General features: G+C 62.6%; 2 protein-coding genes across 2 annotated transcripts; both read right to left on the reverse strand.

The window, feature by feature from the left end:
• Positions 1-23: 23 nt before the first annotated feature.
• Positions 24-13,698, reverse strand: ADISSP (adipose secreted signaling protein). Its single transcript, XM_049830971.1, has 6 exons — positions 13,628-13,698; positions 11,794-11,906; positions 8,533-8,675; positions 5,783-5,921; positions 2,214-2,336; positions 24-1,274 (listed from the first exon to the last, which is right to left on the reverse strand). Exons 2-6 carry the CDS (start codon positions 11,810-11,812, stop codon positions 1,174-1,176), a joined length of 525 nt encoding a protein of 174 aa, XP_049686928.1. The 5' UTR covers positions 11,813-11,906; positions 13,628-13,698; the 3' UTR covers positions 24-1,173.
• A 1,353-nt stretch (positions 13,699-15,051) lies between these two features.
• SPEF1 (sperm flagellar 1) lies at positions 15,052-18,927 on the reverse strand. Its single transcript, XM_049830942.1, has 7 exons — positions 18,819-18,927; positions 18,547-18,658; positions 18,205-18,361; positions 17,358-17,415; positions 17,048-17,111; positions 16,667-16,778; positions 15,052-15,462 (listed from the first exon to the last, which is right to left on the reverse strand). Exons 1-7 carry the CDS (start codon positions 18,925-18,927, stop codon positions 15,355-15,357), a joined length of 720 nt encoding a protein of 239 aa, XP_049686899.1. The 3' UTR covers positions 15,052-15,354.
• Positions 18,928-19,065: the final 138 nt, after the last annotated feature.

The raw sequence follows: 19,065 nt of genomic DNA on the forward strand, positions 1-19,065 counted from the left end.
GATGGGGCCAGCACAGCCCAGCGAGAACAGGGACAGCGGCAAAGGAGGAGGGGGACAGTGCCAGTAGTAGTGGCACACATTCACCCTCTCCTGGCCCCCCTTTTAACTGGAAGCCCGGACACTTTGCAGCATGAAGCCCCTTACTCTATTTAGGGCCACTCGGGATGATCTGTGTTCACCCCACACACACCCCCCCCAACACCCATCCCCACGCGGGGATGGGCTTATGCAGCCCCTCACACCCTGGGGTGCACAAATGGATGTGACACCCCAGCCTTGGGGGTGTCCCCTGTCCCCCACTCTCCTCTGGGGGTTTTAGTCAGGTTGCAGCCACCAGCTCCAGTGCTCCTGGGGGGTTCAATGGAGGCAAACTGAGCTCCAGCCTCTTCTCAGCTGAAGTTTATTATTTACCTCTATAGATTTTTGTACTTAAAAAAATCCCACACATACACATAGATGTGTATATATATATCTATATATTTATATATATATATAGGCACATAAAGCCTCCTGTTGCTTTCAAAACTGAGCCACTTCTCCTGGTCCTTATACCATGGGTCTTACCGGGGGGGGGCAGAAAAAAAAAAGAGAAGAAGAGAGAAAAAAGCAAAATGGAAGGAGACCAAGGCAATGGCTGCAACGCGAGGACAGGGACGGGCTCTGCCACAGGGACACAGGCACCAGCCCCAGAGCTGCCGGGGACCCAGCTTCCTTCCTGCTACCAGATTCTGCCTTGGCCCATCTCAGCTCCACACCCCAAGAGGCAAAATTCCACACTGGGGGGCTCAGCTGAGGCTCCGCCACGCCCCCCACCATCCCCTCTCCTGGGGATAAAAACAAGGGGAAAACGGCAAGAGCAGCTGGAGGCAGCAAGCAGGATCCCTCCCCAAGGCTCCAGCAAGAGATGCTCCAGCATGCGGGGAGTCCCTCCTGCGCTTCAGGGACCCCCCAACCCTACAGCGGGGAGGGTGGGCATGCTGCGTCCATGGCAGCAGTGGTGGCCGCAGCTGGGGAAGCAGCAGCTTGCCCCCCAGCTCCATGGTGTCCACGGAGCTGCAGCCCCCAGGACCTGCTGACATGGGGTGAGAGGGTTTGGGGTTTGTTTTTTTCTTTTTTAAATTTGAGCTTCGTCCTCAGGAGCCACACAGGCGGCGGGAGGGGCGGCGGGGGGGGCTAGTCGAAGCCGTGCCAGTCACTCTGCTCCGAGTCGTACTCCAGCTCCGCGCCGATGCAACGCACCCCGTCCAGGAGCATTGGCGTGCCATGGTGCCGGTCTGTGGGACAGGAGGGGACAGTGGGGATGGGGCCAGAGCTGGGGGGCAGCCATGTATGGCCTCAGTCTGGCTGTGGGGGAGCTCGTTTCACCTTTTTGAAAGCCCTCTTGGGGAGTTTTCAGACTCGCAGGTGCTTATCCTCCCTCCCGCGGTCCCCATGCAAGGGATGCTGGCACCCATGGGGCTGGGAGATGCAGGGATGCTGCACCAGGACAGTGCTCAGCCCCCGGTGTGCCAAGGCTCGGGTGCTGCAGTGCCAGGGGTGCTGGGGGCCAGGCTGGGGACACAGTGAGATATAGCAGGGGGCTGCTGGGGAGCAAACTGCCAGCCCTGCCAGGCCCAGGGACCCTGGGACCAGCTGCGTGGAAGATGCTGGTGAAAGCAGTCGCATGTCACACAAAGCAGAGGAAGCCGAGCTACAAAACGCTGCTCTAATTAACAAACCCAAATTAGGCAGCAAGATGGGGGAGGAAAAAGAATAAAGACAAGCAGCTGCAGCTGGAGGAGATGGGGACCCCAGTGGGCTTGGGCACAGCCCCCCGGCTGGGCTGGGGATGAGGATGGGGGGCGAGGAGGTGCCCCCCAACCCACTCGCTGCAGCCCCATTCCAGGCACCCCTTCACTGGGGAGGTCCCACAGCTTCATCCCCCAGGCTGGGGATTTTTGGGGTGGAAGTCGGCTGGTTTAGACAATTTCCCAGAAACGTCCACCAGGTGGGGAAAGCCCACAGTGGTGGAATTGGGCGAGCTGGAAGGAGATGGGTTGGGGATGCAGGGAGCATCCCTGGCTCCCCAGACACAGCAGAAAGCAGGGGGTCTCCAGCCAGACCTGCCAGCGCTCCCTGTTACCGGCTGTGCCAGGAAGGAATCGCGGCTCCAAAACCCAAAGAACCGCGCCAGGTCCCCGCACCGCTGCCTGCCGGTGCTGCCAGACCCTTACCCATGACACGGGCTTGGACCACCACCTTGATGCAGGCGCCTTCGCCGGCCTCGCTGGCCAGGACCATCTCTTCCTTCAGGACCCCCTCCTTGTGCGCCGTGTACTCGCACTTCACGCTGTAGCCTGGGGACAGAGACACCCTGGGAGCTGGGGTCCAGCTGCGAGAGCGGCCTGCACCTTTCCTACCCCATCCCAAAGTCCCTCCTCACCACAGGCACCCAGAGGCAGCACAGCCTGGGGCACGGCTGATTTAGTCCCATGCCCACCATCGAAGTGCTGAGCAACACAGCACAAATCTTGCTGGGCTCCCTCCCCACCCCGTGCCTCGGTTTCCCTGCCTGTGAGGCAGAGACAAGGATGCTGAGCCTTGGTGAAATGCAAAAAGCTCTGCAGAGATGCAGGCGAGGTGTCGGGGGAAGCTGCTCTTCCCAGCACCAGGCTCGGGGCACGGCTGTGACAGTGTTGAGCACCCTGAGCCGATGGCACCTCTGAGACCCACTTGTCCCATCACCCTGCCCCAGGGTGCAGAGCCCCACAGGGAGGGAGCAGCAGAGCAGGACACCAGCAGACAGCCGCTCTGCACCCCCAGTTGCAGCCAGGGGAGAGGGGGTCCCACCAGTCAGGAACACCTGTGCCAAAATTGCTATGTCTTCCTCCTTGCAGAGCAGAGGGAACATGGAAACACCCCTTGGAGCCCCCAGCTTGGATGGGGCAAAGGCTGGCCCCTGGCCACATGCCCCCCCAGCACAGGGACAGAGCTGGCAGGGCCGAAGGAGGCAGTTGTTTTTGAATCGGAGGAAAAAAAGCACAATATAGAAATAAAAGAAGAGGCAGAAAATTAAACCAGCTGCAGAAAGGCATTAGTCAAACCCCAGTGTGGGGAGCACAAGCAAGCTGTGAGCACGCGGCTGGGCAGCCCCCGCAGAACTCACAGGGAGGCACCCCGACATGGCTGGCACAGGGCGATGCTGCAACGGCACAATAAGAGAAATAAAAACATGCTGAGCATCCCCCAGGCTCCAGAGCACACGCAGCAGTCGGCTCCATGAGCTCAGCCCCAGAGCTCAGAAACACCAGCCCTGCATGGGAAGCGCAGCGGGACAGAGGAGAGCAAAACACCTATGGGCACAAGGAATTTTCCCTGCCTGCTCCTCTGAGTCCCCAGCCCAGCACGGGAGCCAGAAGGGGAGCTCGGAGTAGGGAAGCGCTTTCTCTGCTTGGATCAGGCAGCTTCCACCTTAAATGGGGATGAAAGGTTGTACCTGGAGGCAGGAAGGAGAAGTGGTGGCAAAACCTCTTTCTTCCCAACTTCAGGAGCCCTCGTCTCCAGCCCATGCTCACCTGGGGCCTCTTTGTGTCTGTGCCAGATCACAGCCCTGCTCGCCAGCCCCGCCATGGCTGTCACTGCAGCCAAGAGCCAAGCACCACGTTCTGCCCAGGCTGAGCAGCCTCAGGACCGCCGGCAGCACAGGGATTAGGTTGGGCTGATGGCTGGACAAATCTGGCAAGCTCCATCCCTGCCCACAGCCAAGGACATGGGAAGCAGAGACTCGAGGGGAGCCCTGGCTGTCACCAGGACCCTGAGGACCTCAGGGACAGATGCCACTGAACCGCTGCGAGGCACCGGACTCCTCCGGGTCCCACAGGAGCTGCTTGTGGTCCCTGAAGGGCTCCTTTCCCCAAAGCCTTGGGAGCCCTGGCCCTGAGCCCAGGCCGGGTGTGCCAGCCCGAGGTGGGAAGCTTTAAGCAAACAAAGCTTAAGTGCTTTGCTGGGCCAGAGCCAGCAGCCGCACGGGAAGAGCCACAGCTCGTCCCTGCCAGCCACAGCCCCACTTCCCAACCCTCGGCTGCCGGGAGGCGGCACAGGGAGAGGTGGCAAACTGCAGCCCCAGGGAGCCGGAGGGGATGGGGATGCGGGAAAGAGCATCCACCGGCTGCTTGTCAACTGCAGCAGCTGGCACAAGGACCAGCCAAGGTGCCCCAAGGCACTTTGCAGCCTGCTGTGTCCTCAGAGCAGTTCCTGTGTCCCCAGGACGGCTGTCACCGAGCCCAGGGTGATGCTCAGCTGTCTCAGCCGCTGCACTGAGGCCACTGTGCACAGCCCTGCTCCCTTCTCCCATGGACATGCCAGCAGCAAACTGACTCCAGACCAGAGCCGGGCTGGTGCCTGAGCCTGGTCCATCTTGGAGTAAGCCCCGTCTCTGTCCTCGTCCCCGTTCCCACCAGCCTGTGGGCTCTGCTCCACAAACCCATGGCCAGTTTTCACCTCCCGCCTCCCAGACCGATCTGAACCCACAAGAAACAGCAGCTGATTGATGCACATTTGGGATAAAAGAGTATTTAACCACCCAACTGCAGATGGTAAGTTATGGAGAGATGCAGTTCTGCAGAGGACGGAGCAACAGCTGCGGGGCCGGGTGCCTGCTGTGGCCGAACCTGCACTGCTGGAGGGGATGGGGCAGACCAAGCAGGACCGAGGGCTGGGGAAGCCAGGAAGGGGACGGGATAGGATGGGGCAGAGCAGCCAGCAGGACCCCCAGCCCTGCAACTGGGATCCTGGGGGGCTGCCACGTGCCCGGCCCCCAGCATGGACTCAGACAGCGCTGAGCTGCCGCAGACACGGCACAAAGCAAAGCCCAGGTATCTCATCCGCACAGACCTGTGCCAAGCGCTTACGTTTCAGGACATTATTCTCCTTTCCTCTACAACAAGAGAATTAGCAAGAAGCCTGGAGACAGACAGAGAGACGACCCCCCCCTTGGCTCCAGCCTGTTCTTTAGGCAGACCCTTGGTGCAGGCAAAGAGCAGACAGAGCAAGTGCTAAAAATACCAGCACGTCTGGACTCTGTTCAGCAGGTTTCTGGATTAAAATGCCACAAAAGCCGCTCTTCAAGCACGCAGGTCGGGGTCGGGCATCTCCCGGGAGGCACAGTGGAAACACGGATTCCTTCTCCATGGGGTAAAGCTCTCCAGTGCAGCGCTGCAGGGATGCCGCCCCGGCAGAGGTACGACCACCCTGGGCAAAGCCAGGACCAACCAGCTGCCACCTTTATTGCTAGCAGCTGCAGTGGGACTTGTCCCCAAAGCCACACAGGTCAGGGACAGCCCGATCAGCCTGCCACCCCCGCACCGTGCTCAGGGGAAGGACGAGGCTCAGGGTTTGGAAAATGCTTTGGAGGACGCTCACCCATCGAGTTCCCACAAGGCAGGAAACCCCACGGCAATAGAAGCCGCCCCACAGGCTCCCAGGGGGGCCTCTGGACTCCCCAGGCGAGAGGAATCATCCCCCATGCCTGGCGAGGGCTCAGTCTGGACAGCCACGGGTGCACCCTCCTGCCCCACGGGAGCGCTTGGTTCGTGCTCCCCATGGGGCTCCAGCATGAGGCAGACACCCCTGCCACGCTCACAGGCACTATAGGGGTACATCTGGGTCTGGCAGCCCCCCCCGGCCCAGGCAGTGCCCCCCTCGCTGCTCACCCCTCGATGGCTGCGTTGAAGCAAGGGCAGGATCCGGGAGCCGGCACAGCAGCTGCTGTGGGGACAAAGTGGGGACAAAGCGGGGACCTTACCTTCTGGCAGGGAGGTGATGCTGATGACTCGGAGGTTGATATTGGGGAGGGGAACAGCACAGACATCCTTCCCCAGCCTCTGCACCAGGGGCAGGAGGAACGTGATCTCATACTTGTGGAGGATCTTCAGGAATCCCACCTGCAAGGAGAGGGGGGACAGGGTGGGGGTCACACCATGCCTTGGGCAGGCACTGAGTTGCATGGGAGGTGGTCCCACGCTGCTATCATCCTGCTTCATCCCGTCCTCCTCTGCAGCCCACCCTGGGGACAGGGACGCACCAGGCACCCAAAAGCCCACGGGAAGGTGGAGGGCAGCAGCTGGAGGGGCTATTTCCTAAACAATTGGGAAAAATGTAACAAACACATCTATTTTGGCAGCACAAAGCAAGCAGCAAAAATAACCAGATCTGAGCAAAGCCCTGGGAACAACCACCCTTTGGTGTCATGGGAGCAGCGACCAATTTTCCCAGCGTAAGCCAAACGTGTTCAGCTGCCGTTTCTTGTCTCTAAAAGCCAAGACGTTTCCAAGAGCACGCCTTCAAATGTCATTTATCCACTGCCACGATGAAAACCAGAGCACTTTCAGAGCCGGCCGCCTCCAGAGCGGGCTCCGTCTCCATTGCGCTCAGAAAAAGCCATTTTGGGAAGGGAGCAGTGGACTCCCCGCCTGCTGCAAAGCTCCGGACGCGCCTGCAAACCCTCCTTGCAGCAGAGCCCGGAGCACAGCCAGGATCCAACCCGGCCAAGGGGGCAATCCCTTCCCAGGGACACAGGGTGCCCATTGCTCACCGACTGCCGCAAACCCTGCCGGCAGCAGCAGGCAAGCCCTGCTGTGGGCACAACTCAGCCGGGCACCCTCAGTCTTCCACACAGACATGTATAGCCTGCTCCAAGCTGCAACTCAACCGCCACATAAATACATATTAATACACACACACACATCTATCTATACACACACAGATATAAAATGCACACCATATGCTTGCACATTCCTGGCCACGAGCAGCTCCGAAGCATCACTGCAACACAGAAACCAACAGAAACAACGACATGCAGCTTCAGGGATTTAAGGCCATAGAAAGACATTTGGTCACCAGCCCTAAAGAGCCTTTTCTCAATAGGGGAGAGGATGAGGGTGGTCTCCTGCCTCCGAGACACATGGCGGGTTGCAGGGTGCACCCCAAACCTGCTCAGAAGGAAGAGCTGTGTGGTTAAACGTGGCCCCGGCATGCTGAGCTGGGCACAGTGGCTGCCAGCTTTGCCGCCAGGGCTGGCAGCACCGAGGGCAGCAGGCAGCTTGCCCCCCTTCCCTGGAGAGGCACGTGCAGTGCCAGTGCGCCCACGGCACGCTGCACGGCACGGGTGGGAAAAAATAATAACAACCACCTACAGATTGGCAATTGCTAAGCAATTCACTGCCATTTTTAGGGCAATAACCCATCATCCGCCCGATACAAATAACTGACTCAGAGCTGAAAGGGAGTTTCAGATTGCTCTGCTGCACGCAACGCTGGAGCAACCCCAATGCTCTTCGAGGGGTTTATTTCTTGGGAGAAAAAGGCTTCCAAAGGAGAGGCTGGGAAGGAGGGGCCAGCTTTGCGCCAGGTGAAAGAGGCCACAATAAAGCAGCTCTGGGCAGAGGACTGGTGACCTGCACCTCCAAGTCACTGCCAAGGTGCCCACCTCACACCCAGACCCCACTGCCACCAAAGCCCACGGCGTGCCAGCACCAAAGCCTCCGCTCCTGGCACTCAGCCCTGCTGTGCGGGGTGAGGAGCTGTGGGACGGGGCAGGTAGCAAATGCTCAGGTCTGCAAACCTGCCAGGATGAAATACAAGGTGTCATTAAAGATGGCTTGCTGTCCCCACTGCCATGACTGGCCCCCAGTATGGTTTGGGAGCCACTGTCAAACCTAAACCGACGCTAACACCCACCCACGGCCACAGCCACATGGCCAGAGGGAAGTGAGAAGCCACAGCACTGCTGGCACACAGGGCGAGACCCAGCTCAGCCCCGTCCCCCCCAAACAGGGGCAGAGGAGACGGTGCCAGGTCTGTCCCGTGTCCCACCCCAACACCAATGTCCAGGGCGCAGCAGGGTCCCCCAGCCCACCCTGCCAGGACTGGGCTCCGCTGCTTGTGATGCCACCAGACCCTGATTTCCAGAGGGGGCCTGCATCCCACCCCCAGCCTGTCAGATCTGGCCTGACAACCCCACAAACACTGCCCAGATCAGGCAGCAGCAACACAGGCCAGGGGCCGTCCCCAGCCAGCCCCGAACCTGCCCCCCGTCACTGCCAGAGGCTGGTGTGGAATTGGGTGCTAAATGGGTGAATACGGAGCAAAGCACCCACAGCACCCACGTCTATACCTGTGCCCTCAGGAGCATCACAGCCCCCCCATGGGGAAGCACCTGGGTTCTCAGGGTGCTCCCAGGCCCCCCCAGGTACACCAGGGAGCTAACGGGGCGAGAAACACCCTCAAATCTGAGAACTGTAACAGAGATGGAGCAATGTCCAGAGGTGCAGCGATAGAAACCTCCCCGGAGCAGGCAGAGCTGCAGGCAGCAGAAGCCACAGGTCCCCTGAGCCCCACAGTTCAGACGGCTACAACAGGCAGCACTGGGGGGTACACCCACCCCACAGGGCCCCCAGGATGGACGCAGCCCTGCTGCCACGTGAAGGGACAGGCCAGGGTGGTACTGGGACACCCCCCCCCTGCCACCACCATCCCCTGGGTCACAGCTCCCACCTTGACAAGGAAGCTGCCATCCTTCTCCTGCGTCACCATCACCGCCGAGTCGTGGAGCTTCTCGTCGAAGTGGACGTGGCCGTGGGCCCCCTCGGTGACCTGGCTGGGGGCGAAGCGCACACCCCCCCCCTTCACCTTGCTGCCTGCATAGGGAGGAGAGGACAGAGCCCAGGCGTCACTCCCTGCCCGCCTGGGATGCACCCACTCCATCCCCAGTCCCCAGCTCCCTGTCCCCCCGCAGCCCCTGGGGACAGACCGAGGCTGGAGCATCATCAGACATGGAGGGGCTTCCCCAGTGTCCCCGCTCTCCCATTTCAGAAATGCCCTGTGCCACAGGCTAGGGAGGTGGCATACGGACACCAGTGACCAGCGGCCACAGAGAGCTCACCCTCTGAGCAGGGGGGAGCACATGGACCTGCCACCAGCCAATGTCCAGAGGCTGTGAGGGTCCCATCTGTCCCCTGGGCTCAGCAGCATTTGCTCACTCCCGTGATTTTCTCAGCGCAGAGGAACGTGATGAGCAGAGACACGTGCTGTGCCGGGAAGGGGACACAGGTGGGACAAGGACAGGAAGGAAGGACAGTTTCCCTGGGGAAGGGCTCCCACACATCCCAGGGGGTTGGGCAGGGCTCTCCAAGGCTGCAAAGCTGGCCAGCATGTTGGGGAGCAAACCCCATGGTGCCCTGGGGAAACCCAAAAATGCACCTGCCCTGTGAAGACAGGCACCTGCCTGGGGACACCGAGGTCCCCACAGCGGGCAGGAGCCCGCACAGGCACAGACACCGCAGCCCTTTCACTTGCACCTTTGCAATAGGCTCTCTGCGAGCTTCCAAGAAAAAACACTCTCTCCTCTTCCTCCTCCTCCCCGGTACACCCCAAGAAACCCCCAGTCCAGCCGCCGATTGCATCCATCTGGCAGCAGCCGGGAGCAGATTGCCGCCTCCTTAAAGAAAAGGCTCTTTGTGCCTCAGCAGGCTGGAAACGCCGGAGATTTAATAACTCAGCATTGTTCAGCCGGAACAGCTCGGCAGAAATCCCTTCCCCGCACGCAGGGGAAAACAAGAGACTCAGCCGCTTGCAGAGCGATGCAGCTGCACGTGGCTGTGGTGGGGAAGGGGACACAGATGGGACCCTCCCTGCCGAAATGCAGGCAGCCCCTGGCCCACCGTGACAGGGCACAGCAACCCTCTGCCCCACAGAGCCCTTATGGGTGCCATCCTCTGGGTGCCATAGGGCAGGACGAGCCCTGGGACCTGCATGGAACCCACGCACCAGCCAGAAGCTGTGGTGACAGGCAAGGTCTCAGCCCGTGGTTGCCATTAGGAATCCCGATACTAGCTCCAGGCTCAGAGGAGCTGAACTCTGATGCCTGGCAGGAGACTGGCAGGGAAAATCCCAAATATGCATCTCCGTCACACGGCACTTGGAGGCAGCAAAGCCGATGCCCGGCACAGAGCCCGGGAAGCCAAGCGGCCCCCAGGGACGAGCGTGTCCAGAGGGCACTTAGCCATCATTGGCCTGGGCAGCCATGGTGCTCAGCTAGCCCCCTGACACGGTGTGTCTGAAGACCCTCTGGAGAGAGGGAGGTCGGAGGAAGGCGAAGATGGCAGCTGGGCACCATGGGCAGCTGTCCCAGGAACTGGCTGTCCCGGGAACCAGGTCACCCTCCGGCATGCACCCCAGTGACCTTGAGAGGCTGCACCGCACGGTGTCCCTCTCCCAGCTCAGGAGGGGCTGACAGGGACTGTCCTCGCCCTGGCAGGAGAGGACAGCCCCTGGCAGAGCCTGGATGGGTGACAGTGGCACCTCGACAGCCCCAGGCACGTGGGGCAGGGTGGAAGGGTCAGGGGCACCCACCCACACAGGACCTGCCATGAGTAAGCCAGCACGGAAATCTCAGCAGGGGCAAAATGCAGTTGTGCGTCCTGCACCCACCTGGCAGCAAGGGGAAGTAGAGGCAGAGGTACAGGCAGAGCCTCCATCAGGCAGGGGCTGGGCAGAAAAATCATCTGGAGCTGGTGTGTTTTATCTCGAGTCCCTGAGTCCCACCGCAGTCACAGCAGGAGGGTCACCGGGACCTGCCGGACCCTGCACGGTCGGTGTGCCAGCAGCCAGTCTGGTGCCACGGTCCCCAGGCACCCAAGGGGTGGGTTTGGGGGTCCGACACACACCCTGTGGTGGGGGGGTGGCCCATGGTGGGGGACGCCTGCCTCACACGTGTCGGCAGCAATCGTAAGCTCTGGAAGCAGATGCCAGCTTCGGAGTCGCTGCATCCCTCCCAAAACAAGGGTGTCCAGGCCCCAGCGTCCCTGGGGAGGCAGGGCTGGGAGCGGGGAAGCACAGGGGGTTCAGGGCTCCCCCAGCACACTGTTTGCCACACAGGGACCCCCAGCCCCCATGCTGCCAGGAACAAGACAGCCCAGAGCAGGCAACCTGCCTGTCCTTTGGCATCACCACCAACAGACCGCTCGCCTGGCCCTTGTCCTGCCAGGAAGCCAAAGGAGGCTTCACCGCCGGCGAGAGGAAAGCCCCCGGGATGGAGCCGTCCCACGGCCCCGCTCACCAGCAGTGGGGAAGGAGCCACAGAGGCCAGAGCCGTGACCAGGCACACAAAGGAAGACGAAATCACGCCCAGCAGCAGCACAAAGAGCCTCTTCGGTCTTTGTCTCTGCACGGCAGAGAGCCGGGTGCTGCCGCCATAGGGCGCCTCATGCCAGCGACCTTTTGGGGTCCCCTCCTGGCACTGACAAAGCGCCCAGCTTCCCAAGCCCAGCACTGCCAGAGCTTTTCAGGGAGGCAGCCAGGGTCTGGGAGAGGCTGGGAGCACCCATCGCCTCCTGCACCAGCCCTGCCTGGGGCAGGGGGTGCCGAGGGTTGTGCCGATCACTAGAGGCGGACTGCAGCTGAGTGGTGCCAGCAGCATGCCACCGGAGCCCCCACCCTGTTGCAAGCCCCCTCAGTGGGTGCTCGCTCGCAACTCATGGCAGAAAAACAGCAATAATGTTCCCCCAGTCCCCCGTAGCCTCTGACTTGCTCAGCTGCTCCCAGGGCATGGAGAGGGCACCTCCAGGCAGCCCTTGCATCCCTGGCTGCAGGCAGAGGGACCCCCCCCAGCAGGGTTGTGGGCAGAGAGACCCCCCAGCAGGGCTGCAGGCAGAGGGGCTTCGCTGGGAAGGCGCATCAAACTTGGAGACTGGCCCCGTATCAGGGCAAGGAGCCCGGGAAGGGGCAACGGGCAGGAGGGGGATGCCGGGGACTCACCCTTGCTAGCCGTAGCCATGTGTCCCCACAGCAGTCGTCCTTGCGCAAAACTTCAAAGGCACGGGCAGGAGGCCATCCTCTGGGGCCACTGCCGCTGCTCCCGAGCACCGGAGCTGGGGAAGGAACGGGCAGGGTTAGGCAGGGACAGGCAGAGCCAGGGAGGGCATCTGCTGCCTCCGTCCGGGTGCCAGAGCCAGCCGAGCACCACAGACACGACGGCAACGCACGGCTGCGACTCCGGCACCGTTCCGGCACAGACCTGCCGGGGAGGAGTCTGCCTGCAGCTCAGGGGCGTCAGGCAGCCCGGCTTTGGGCAGCAGCAGGCAGCGTGCCAGGGCCTGCACCCAGCCCTACCCCAAGGCGTGATGGGCACAGGCAGGGCAGGAGCAGCGGCAGGACGGGCAGGTCCTTTGCCCTGCTCCACCATGAGTCTGCGGCGTGACCTGGCCAGCCCAGGCTCCTGCTCTGCCGGCTCTCAGGGATGACGCCCCCAGCACCCCCAGCCCCAGAGTGGGCACTGTCCCTGCATTAAGGCAGAAAGAGCCACCAGAGACAGTCTGGGGGTGACAGGACTCATGCCCCCCACCTCCCACCCAGGGGTTCAGGATCTCACACCCCAAAGACCCCTTTGATGGAAGCTCAGGCTCAAACCTCCTCCCTGGGGCTCACCCAGCCCCGCTGCCCCACGGAAGGCTGTGGGAGCCCAAACACGGGCTGGTAACGTCACCGGGCACCCGATCCCACCACTGGTAACCTGGTCCCCACACTGGGTACCCGAGGAATCCAGCAGCAGGAGGCAGGTGCCTGAAACAGTGCTGTCAGCAGCCCGGCCTGCCGAGCACAAGGAAATTCATGGAAAAAGCATTAACAGCATCAGCCCTGGAGGAAAATAAGATTAAAAAAAAAAGCAGAGCTGAAAGGGCAGGAAGCCTCTCCAGGGGCCGAGGGGGGGTGGCAGACCCTCACCGTAGCCCCGGCACCCTGCGGTACTGCTGCCCAAAGACGAGATGATCCAGCCTGGAAAAGAGCTGGGAGGGAAAAGCCCAGCATTTGGGGATGCCTAGAGAGATGCACAAGGGGACACCGAAAGGCATCCACGGGCAGCACAGGGTGGGAGGAGACCCCAGGACTGGACACAGGGAGGGGGACACACAGGACAAGCAGCCCTTGAGCAGGGGCAAAGCGTGGGGCTGGCGGCTGGGGGCTCGGCGACCAGGGTGGGCACCACACCTGGGCTCATAGCGGGGGCAAACACGGGGCTCACGGGCTCCCTGTGCCCTTGAGGGGGTCAAGACTCGCCCCTACGGGGCTGCAGTCCCGGGGTAGTCGGCACTCCACAGACCCCACAGACAGTCCCACGCCGTTGCCCCCCCAGCAACCCGGGCAGCGGGTCCCCAGCGCTCAGCCCCTTTCCGGGGCTCCCCGGCCCCCCAGGCCGGGGGTGAGCGGCGGTAAGGAGGCGGCGGAGCTGACGCACGCCTCCCCGCCCGAGCCACGTCGGGTGGCCCCAATCTGCCTCCGCCATCACCGGCGCGGCCCCGGTCCCCGTCACGCGTGGGTGTGTGTATCCACACACCACCCCCCCCCGTGCTTTCACCCTCCGCCGGCTCAGCCCCAGTGCTGCAAAGGGAGTCCCGGGGATGCGCCCCTGGCCTCGGTGCTCCCCTCTGCAGCATGACGGGCCAGCGACCGGCCCGGGCGAGCATCCTACTCCAGCCCACCGGGACCGGGAGAACGAGGACCCCACCGGAGCAGCCATGCCCAGAGGGAAAAATATGGGGAGAGGGAAGCTCGGGGGTCCCTCCCCGTCCCCGCCGTCCCCGTCCTCACTCACCCCCGGCCGGTGCGTCCCGGACGCCGCCGTGCTCCCCGCTCCCCGCTTCCCACTACCGGGACACGCCCCCCTCCCTCCCATTGGCCCTGACACACCCTGCGCCGCCCCTATTGGTCCACCCCCTCGGCGGTCACGCCTCCCCACCACGCCCATCGGCTGCCGTTCCGACGGCGCCGCTTCCCGAGGGGCGGTCCGGCGGGGGTAGGGTCGTCTCCAAGGGGCGGGACTGTCGCTAAGGGGGCGTGGCGAAGGGGCTGGGGCAGCCAATGGGGGGGGGGGAGCGCACGGCTGTAGGGCGCCACATGTGGGCGGCGGGGTGCGCGGCGGCGCGGAGGGGAGGGGGGGCACCCCGCCGGTGTCCCCCCCCCATCCCCGGGCGATACGGTTGCCATGGCAACCTATCATCGCCTGGCAATTTTTATTGCTCAGACCCCAATGTCCGAACCCGGGCCCTTTCGGTGGTGAGAGGCAGCACGGGGGAAAAGGGCCACGGCTCGGCTCACCGGCGGGAGCCGGCCGTCAGGGGCGTCGAGGGTGGGAACGGCAACCGGGACACGTCCCTGGCCGGGAAAAGGCAGCCGGTTCCCTTCCAAAAAGCACGTCCGCCCTCCTGGGAATGAGGGGTGGGGGAGGCAGCGGCCCCCCCGCCACACACACACACACCGTGCAAGGCAAGAGCCGTCCCCCCGGGGCGGGGGGCAGCAGGGTCAGGGCTCGCAGGCAGGGCTGGATCTCACAGGCAGGGACAGGGGACACGGCACACCCCAGGGGTTAATCTGTGTGTCCCCCCCAAAAAAAACCTCTTCCTGCAGCCTCCAGATGCCAGAACGCTTAAAAAGCTGGGGGCTTCGTTCCCAGGGAGCTGCTGGAGTCCCAGCCGCGTCCTCGCCTCCAGCACGCGTGACACTGTGCACAGCTTGGCCCCGTGTTGGAAAAAACAACTGTGTTTGACCCTAAAAAAGGCCGCAGGTGACTCCGGTGCCGTGAAGGTTGTGGCCAGAGCCACCCCCAGGCATCTCCCCACCAGTGGGGACGGCCCCAGGACCAGCCAAGGGCAGGCAGAGGAGCGGGGGGTACTACCGGGTACCCCCACCCCACAGCTGGGTTGCCCACACAGTCAGTGCCAGACCCACAAGCAGGTCTGTGTGCTGAAGCACGGATTTTCTCAGAGATTACAAAAACAAACAGCTTTGGGTAAGGGATTAAATCTCAGCCTCCGCCAGCGCACGTCTCCCCAGCCCGGGGCAGCCCAGTGGCGTCCCCACGCTGCTGACAGCCCCTCGATGCTGGATCAGCTGGGAAATAAATACCCCCCAGGCTGGGGCAGGCGGGACCCCCGCAGCGACTAAGCCTCGAAGGGAGGTCTCCAAGTGATGACCAGGCTTTTTAATTACCAACGTGCAAGACAAAGGAAGGAGGAACCGCTGCTGTCTGCAGGCGATGGCTGGAAGGCTGAGTGAAACCCATGTGGTAGCGATGCCGCTGCCTCGCTGCCCACCAGCAGGCATGGTGGGGGGACCCGGAGGTGGGCACAGAGTTCCCTGCTTCTGCATCTACCTTTGCCACCTCAGGCTTTTGCCCTTGAGAGTCTGTCCTGGGAACTGGGGCAACTGGGAGGCACTGGGATGGCTCTTCCAGGTCAGCAGGAGATCCCACCGGTGGGAGAGGTGGGCAGGCAGCGGGGGGACAGCCCCAGGCAAGGGTCTGCCAGGCAGGCGAGGGTCTGCTCACCGCTGTTGGCACTGGGCTTCCTGCAGACGCCGGCTGAGGTCATCTATCCGCACGTTCTTGAGGTGCAGCAGCTGCTCCAGCCTCCCCACCTTCAGCTGCAGGATCTGAGCAGAGACCCCGACACCCCCTCAGCTTGGTTTTGGGGAGCAGGAGGCACATCCATCCACCCCAGACAGGCTTCGGGGGGGGGCTGGGGCTTGCCTGACAGCCAGCAGCGAGGACGAGGGGGACAGGGAACTCAGGGCTCAGCTGATGTGGCTGCTGGTGTCACTGAGCGGCATCAGCCATCTTTAACCACAAGGGAAGCTGAGGCAGGTGAGCACCACTGCCAGATTTGAGGTCCCAATTCCAGCTCCTACAACAACCCACCTCAAGTTCACACTCCTGCAAAACATGACCCAGGAGTCCCAGCTCCCCACCAGGACCTGGTGACAGCTCTTCCCATCCAAGATGCCCCACAGCATTCCTTCCCCTCTTTCAAAATTTTACATCTTAGGAGATGTTTTCCAGCAGAAAAGCCCCGGTTTTAGACAAGACAGAGCCACTGCCCTGGCTCGGTGCTGAATGAAGCTCCGTTTCAAAAATCACCCACTGCCCAGGGGCGAATAAGGGATGTTCAGTAGCCTGGTCTGCAGCCCCAACGGTGGTCCAGGGGCCACAGCAAGCCACGAGCAGAGGGGTCTGTGCAGCTGCCATGCCTGTTCTGCATCACCCTCATTACTGCAGGCCAGAAGACAGACCAGAAAGGATGAGGATCAGGAACATTTTGGGAATCACAGATTGATGTGACTGATGTGGGTGTGTGCCACAGAGATTGAGGGCACGCCCAGGCAGGAAGGATTGAAAGAGAAAGCTGTTCACCCCGGGGGGAGATCTGCAGGCTGAGGCTTTACAAGGCCTTTTACCCTATAAATGCCAGAAAAGTACCTGCTGCAGGAGACGGCTGCAGGGACAGAACCACATCTCCAGGCCAGGCTGAGGCATTGCTGCCTTTCTAGCCTGGTTTGACCAGACCTTTTGGAAGCCCAGCCCTGCCCGGGAGCAGCCAGAGGAGTGTCTGAGCCAGACTGTTGGCCAGCTGGACCACGGCAAAGCCAGTGCCAGGCTGGCCCATGCCTGAGGGTGCCACCAGAGCCTGGGTACAGAGACAGGAGCAGCCCAGGAGGTTGATGGCACCGAGCAAATGCCTGTTTGGGCTGTCATGTACACCACTGTCGCAGGACAGTTGGGAAGGCAAAGGGAGGCTGTCCCTGCCTCAGTGCCACCACGGGGACAGCACTTGGCTGGGCTGATGGAGTGTGGGCTCACCTGGATGGTCTCCTGCGCCAGGAGCAGGGCCTGCTCCCTCTCTGCCAGCTGCAGGCGGATGGCAGAATCCCCTGGGGGAGCCTGGGCACAGCCATGGCAGCTCTTCTTCACCCTGGACCATGAAAAGAAATGCTGGGACAATAACTGACCCCTCCTGGAGCAATGCTCACAGCCCATGGAGCCATACATGCCACGGGGCTCAGGCACATGCCCAGCTCCTCCACATCCTGCCCCACACACCAGTGCCTCTGTGGCACTGGGCTCATCTGACCCCTGCGGAGACCCCCAAAGCCTCTTCCCTCAAGAAGACCCCAGGAGGGGCACCTCACAAGCACCCAGCACATGCCTGCGGTGTCCCTGCACAGCACCAGCAGCCCTTACCCAGCAGCTCTGGGAGACTCCTGGGCATAGCCTCCTCCCACGCTGCTCTTTGCCTTTGAGTAGCCTGCAAAACACAGCAGTTAGCACATGATCTGCCTAAACAGCTCTGTTGCCCCACCACCACCATCACCACGATGACGCACCCTTCCAGCAGTATCTCCTATCCCCCCCAGGGCTGGCCAGGCTCCTTATTTGGGTGCCCCAGCACAAGGCAAGGCTGTGTATGCCCCCCCTCCAAGGTCATGGTTTGGGACCCAGGGAGCCCATAGTACGGCCAGGATGGGACCTTCTTTCCCGATGTGCCACGCACCGGCCCTACCCGTCTCCAGGTAGCTGATATCTTCTAGCGTTGTCCGTACGCCCAGCTCCTGCAGGGAGAGGCAGGAAAACACCCATCACGCCTGGCCATGAGCAGTGGGTTGCCCTGTGGGTGAGAGCCCACAAACAGCCCCTGTGCAGGCAGGGGGCCTGGCCAGGCCCCAGTGTCAGGAGAAGGGGGGACAGGTACCCCAGCCTGCCCGGCTGCTCGTGCCACCCCTCTCTGAGTGGTGCTGGGGCTCGAGGCCCTGGGGAACACTGGGGTGGGGGGTTTTCTCCCACAGCAGTGGGAGAGGCCAGTTCAGAGCAGGGTGTTCCCAGCGTGGCTGCGGTGCCTGCTGTGCCGGCGTTACAGCCCGAAGGCAGGGCTGGAATCCATCTGCCTGAATTCCTGTCTGCTTCGGGGCCACAGCCCTTCCCCTAGCGAATTCCTCCTCTGACCTGAGCACCAGAGTCACTGGCAGAGACAGCCCAGGCCAAGTCAAGGCTGCAGAGCAAGCGGGACCACAGCACTTCCCACAACAGCGCACGGCTGCCATCTGCGGCCGTGCCGCCTGCATCACTCCCAGTGAGGGGCTCCCCTACCTCTGAACACACCACTGCACTTCCCCATGGAGCTGCTGACAGGGAGATGGCAGCGGGATCCTTGTGATGAGATGGGATAGTGACACCCACAAGGATGTCTAGAGCTCAGCCCGTCTCCCCTGGCCCTGCCCTGATTACACTGACCTCTCTGTGAGGTGGCCACTCACCCTCATTGCCCTCCAGCCCGTGGCACATGGCACCTACAAGCAAGACATGGCACACCGGGTGCCCCCCTTCCCCCAGGCCCTGCTGACCTGGCCTGGGCCAGACACGGCCTTGCTCTGTTGCTGCTTCTCCTCAATCTTTTGCTGCAGCACAAGCAGCACCTGCTCCACCGTGCCCGGCTGGCACTGCACAACCTGCCGGATCATGTCACCCGGAATGGAGAAGTTCAGCTTACTCAGCACTTTCCTAAAAGAGGAGTCAAATGAGCACCCAGGAGGGCAGGGAGGCAGGCACCCCCGCTGCCTGCAGCACCCTTAGCTGTGTCCCAGCTGGCCAGGTCACCAGCCAGGACAAACAGGGACTCTCTGTACAGCAGGAAGGGGTGGGGGGGAACAGGAGGGAGGGAACAGGGGGGCTGCTCGCCCCGCTACCTATTGAGATGGCCCCAGTTGGCGAGCTTCTGCGGCGTGGAGCTGGCGGGCACGTAGCTGTGCAGCTGCACCATGGCGGGGAAGAAGAACTTCACCACCTCGGCTGCCAGCACTGGGGGAGGAGATGAGGAGAGGGGCTGGGGGCGGCGGGCACACCGGGACCCCCTGACCCGGGCCCGCAAGGCCCGGTGGCCACTCTGGCCTAGGCCCAGCCGCAGGCCCGGCCCCCCCTCTCCGCTCCGTCCCCGTCCCCCCGGGCCCCCCCGTCCCACCCCCGTCGCTGAAATCCCGGGCGATGTTCCTGCGTGGCCGGGAGAGCGGCACGGCGTCCAACCAGCGGTAAAGACCCCGCAGATCGCCCACCGCTCCGCCGCCCGCCATGCGGCCTCCCGCCCTCCCCGGGCCGCGCCGCGTCCCGCCGCCATGGCAACGGCCCCGCGGGGCATGCTGGGAGCGCGCGGCCGTCGCCTAGCAACGGGCGGCCCGGCCCGGGGTGGGGGGGCTCTGAGCAATGGCGGA

Source organism: Accipiter gentilis, chromosome 3 (genome assembly GCF_929443795.1).
Source record: "Accipiter gentilis chromosome 3, bAccGen1.1, whole genome shotgun sequence".
Lineage (NCBI taxonomy): Eukaryota > Metazoa > Chordata > Aves > Accipitriformes > Accipitridae > Astur > Astur gentilis.

Excerpts from the sequence above, each read along its gene's own strand:
- ADISSP (XM_049830971.1), bottom strand. Across the intron at positions 5,922-8,532 it reads ATGGCAGCTTCCTTGTCAAG|GTGGGATTCCTGAAGATCCT; the intron begins GTGGGAGCTGTG and ends CTCTCCTTGCAG. Across the intron at positions 1,275-2,213 it reads GGTCCAAGCCCGTGTCATGG|ACCGGCACCATGGCACGCCA; the intron begins GTAAGGGTCTGG and ends CCTGTCCCACAG.
- SPEF1 (XM_049830942.1), bottom strand. The coding sequence starts at position 18,927 with ATGGCGGGCGGCGGAGCGGTGGGCGATCTGCGGGGTCTTTACCGCTGG. Across the intron at positions 18,362-18,546 it reads AACTGGGGCCATCTCAATAG|GAAAGTGCTGAGTAAGCTGA; the intron begins GTAGCGGGGCGA and ends CTCCTCTTTTAG. Across the intron at positions 17,112-17,357 it reads CCTGGAGACGGGTAGGGCCG|GCTACTCAAAGGCAAAGAGC; the intron begins GTGCGTGGCACA and ends TGTGTTTTGCAG.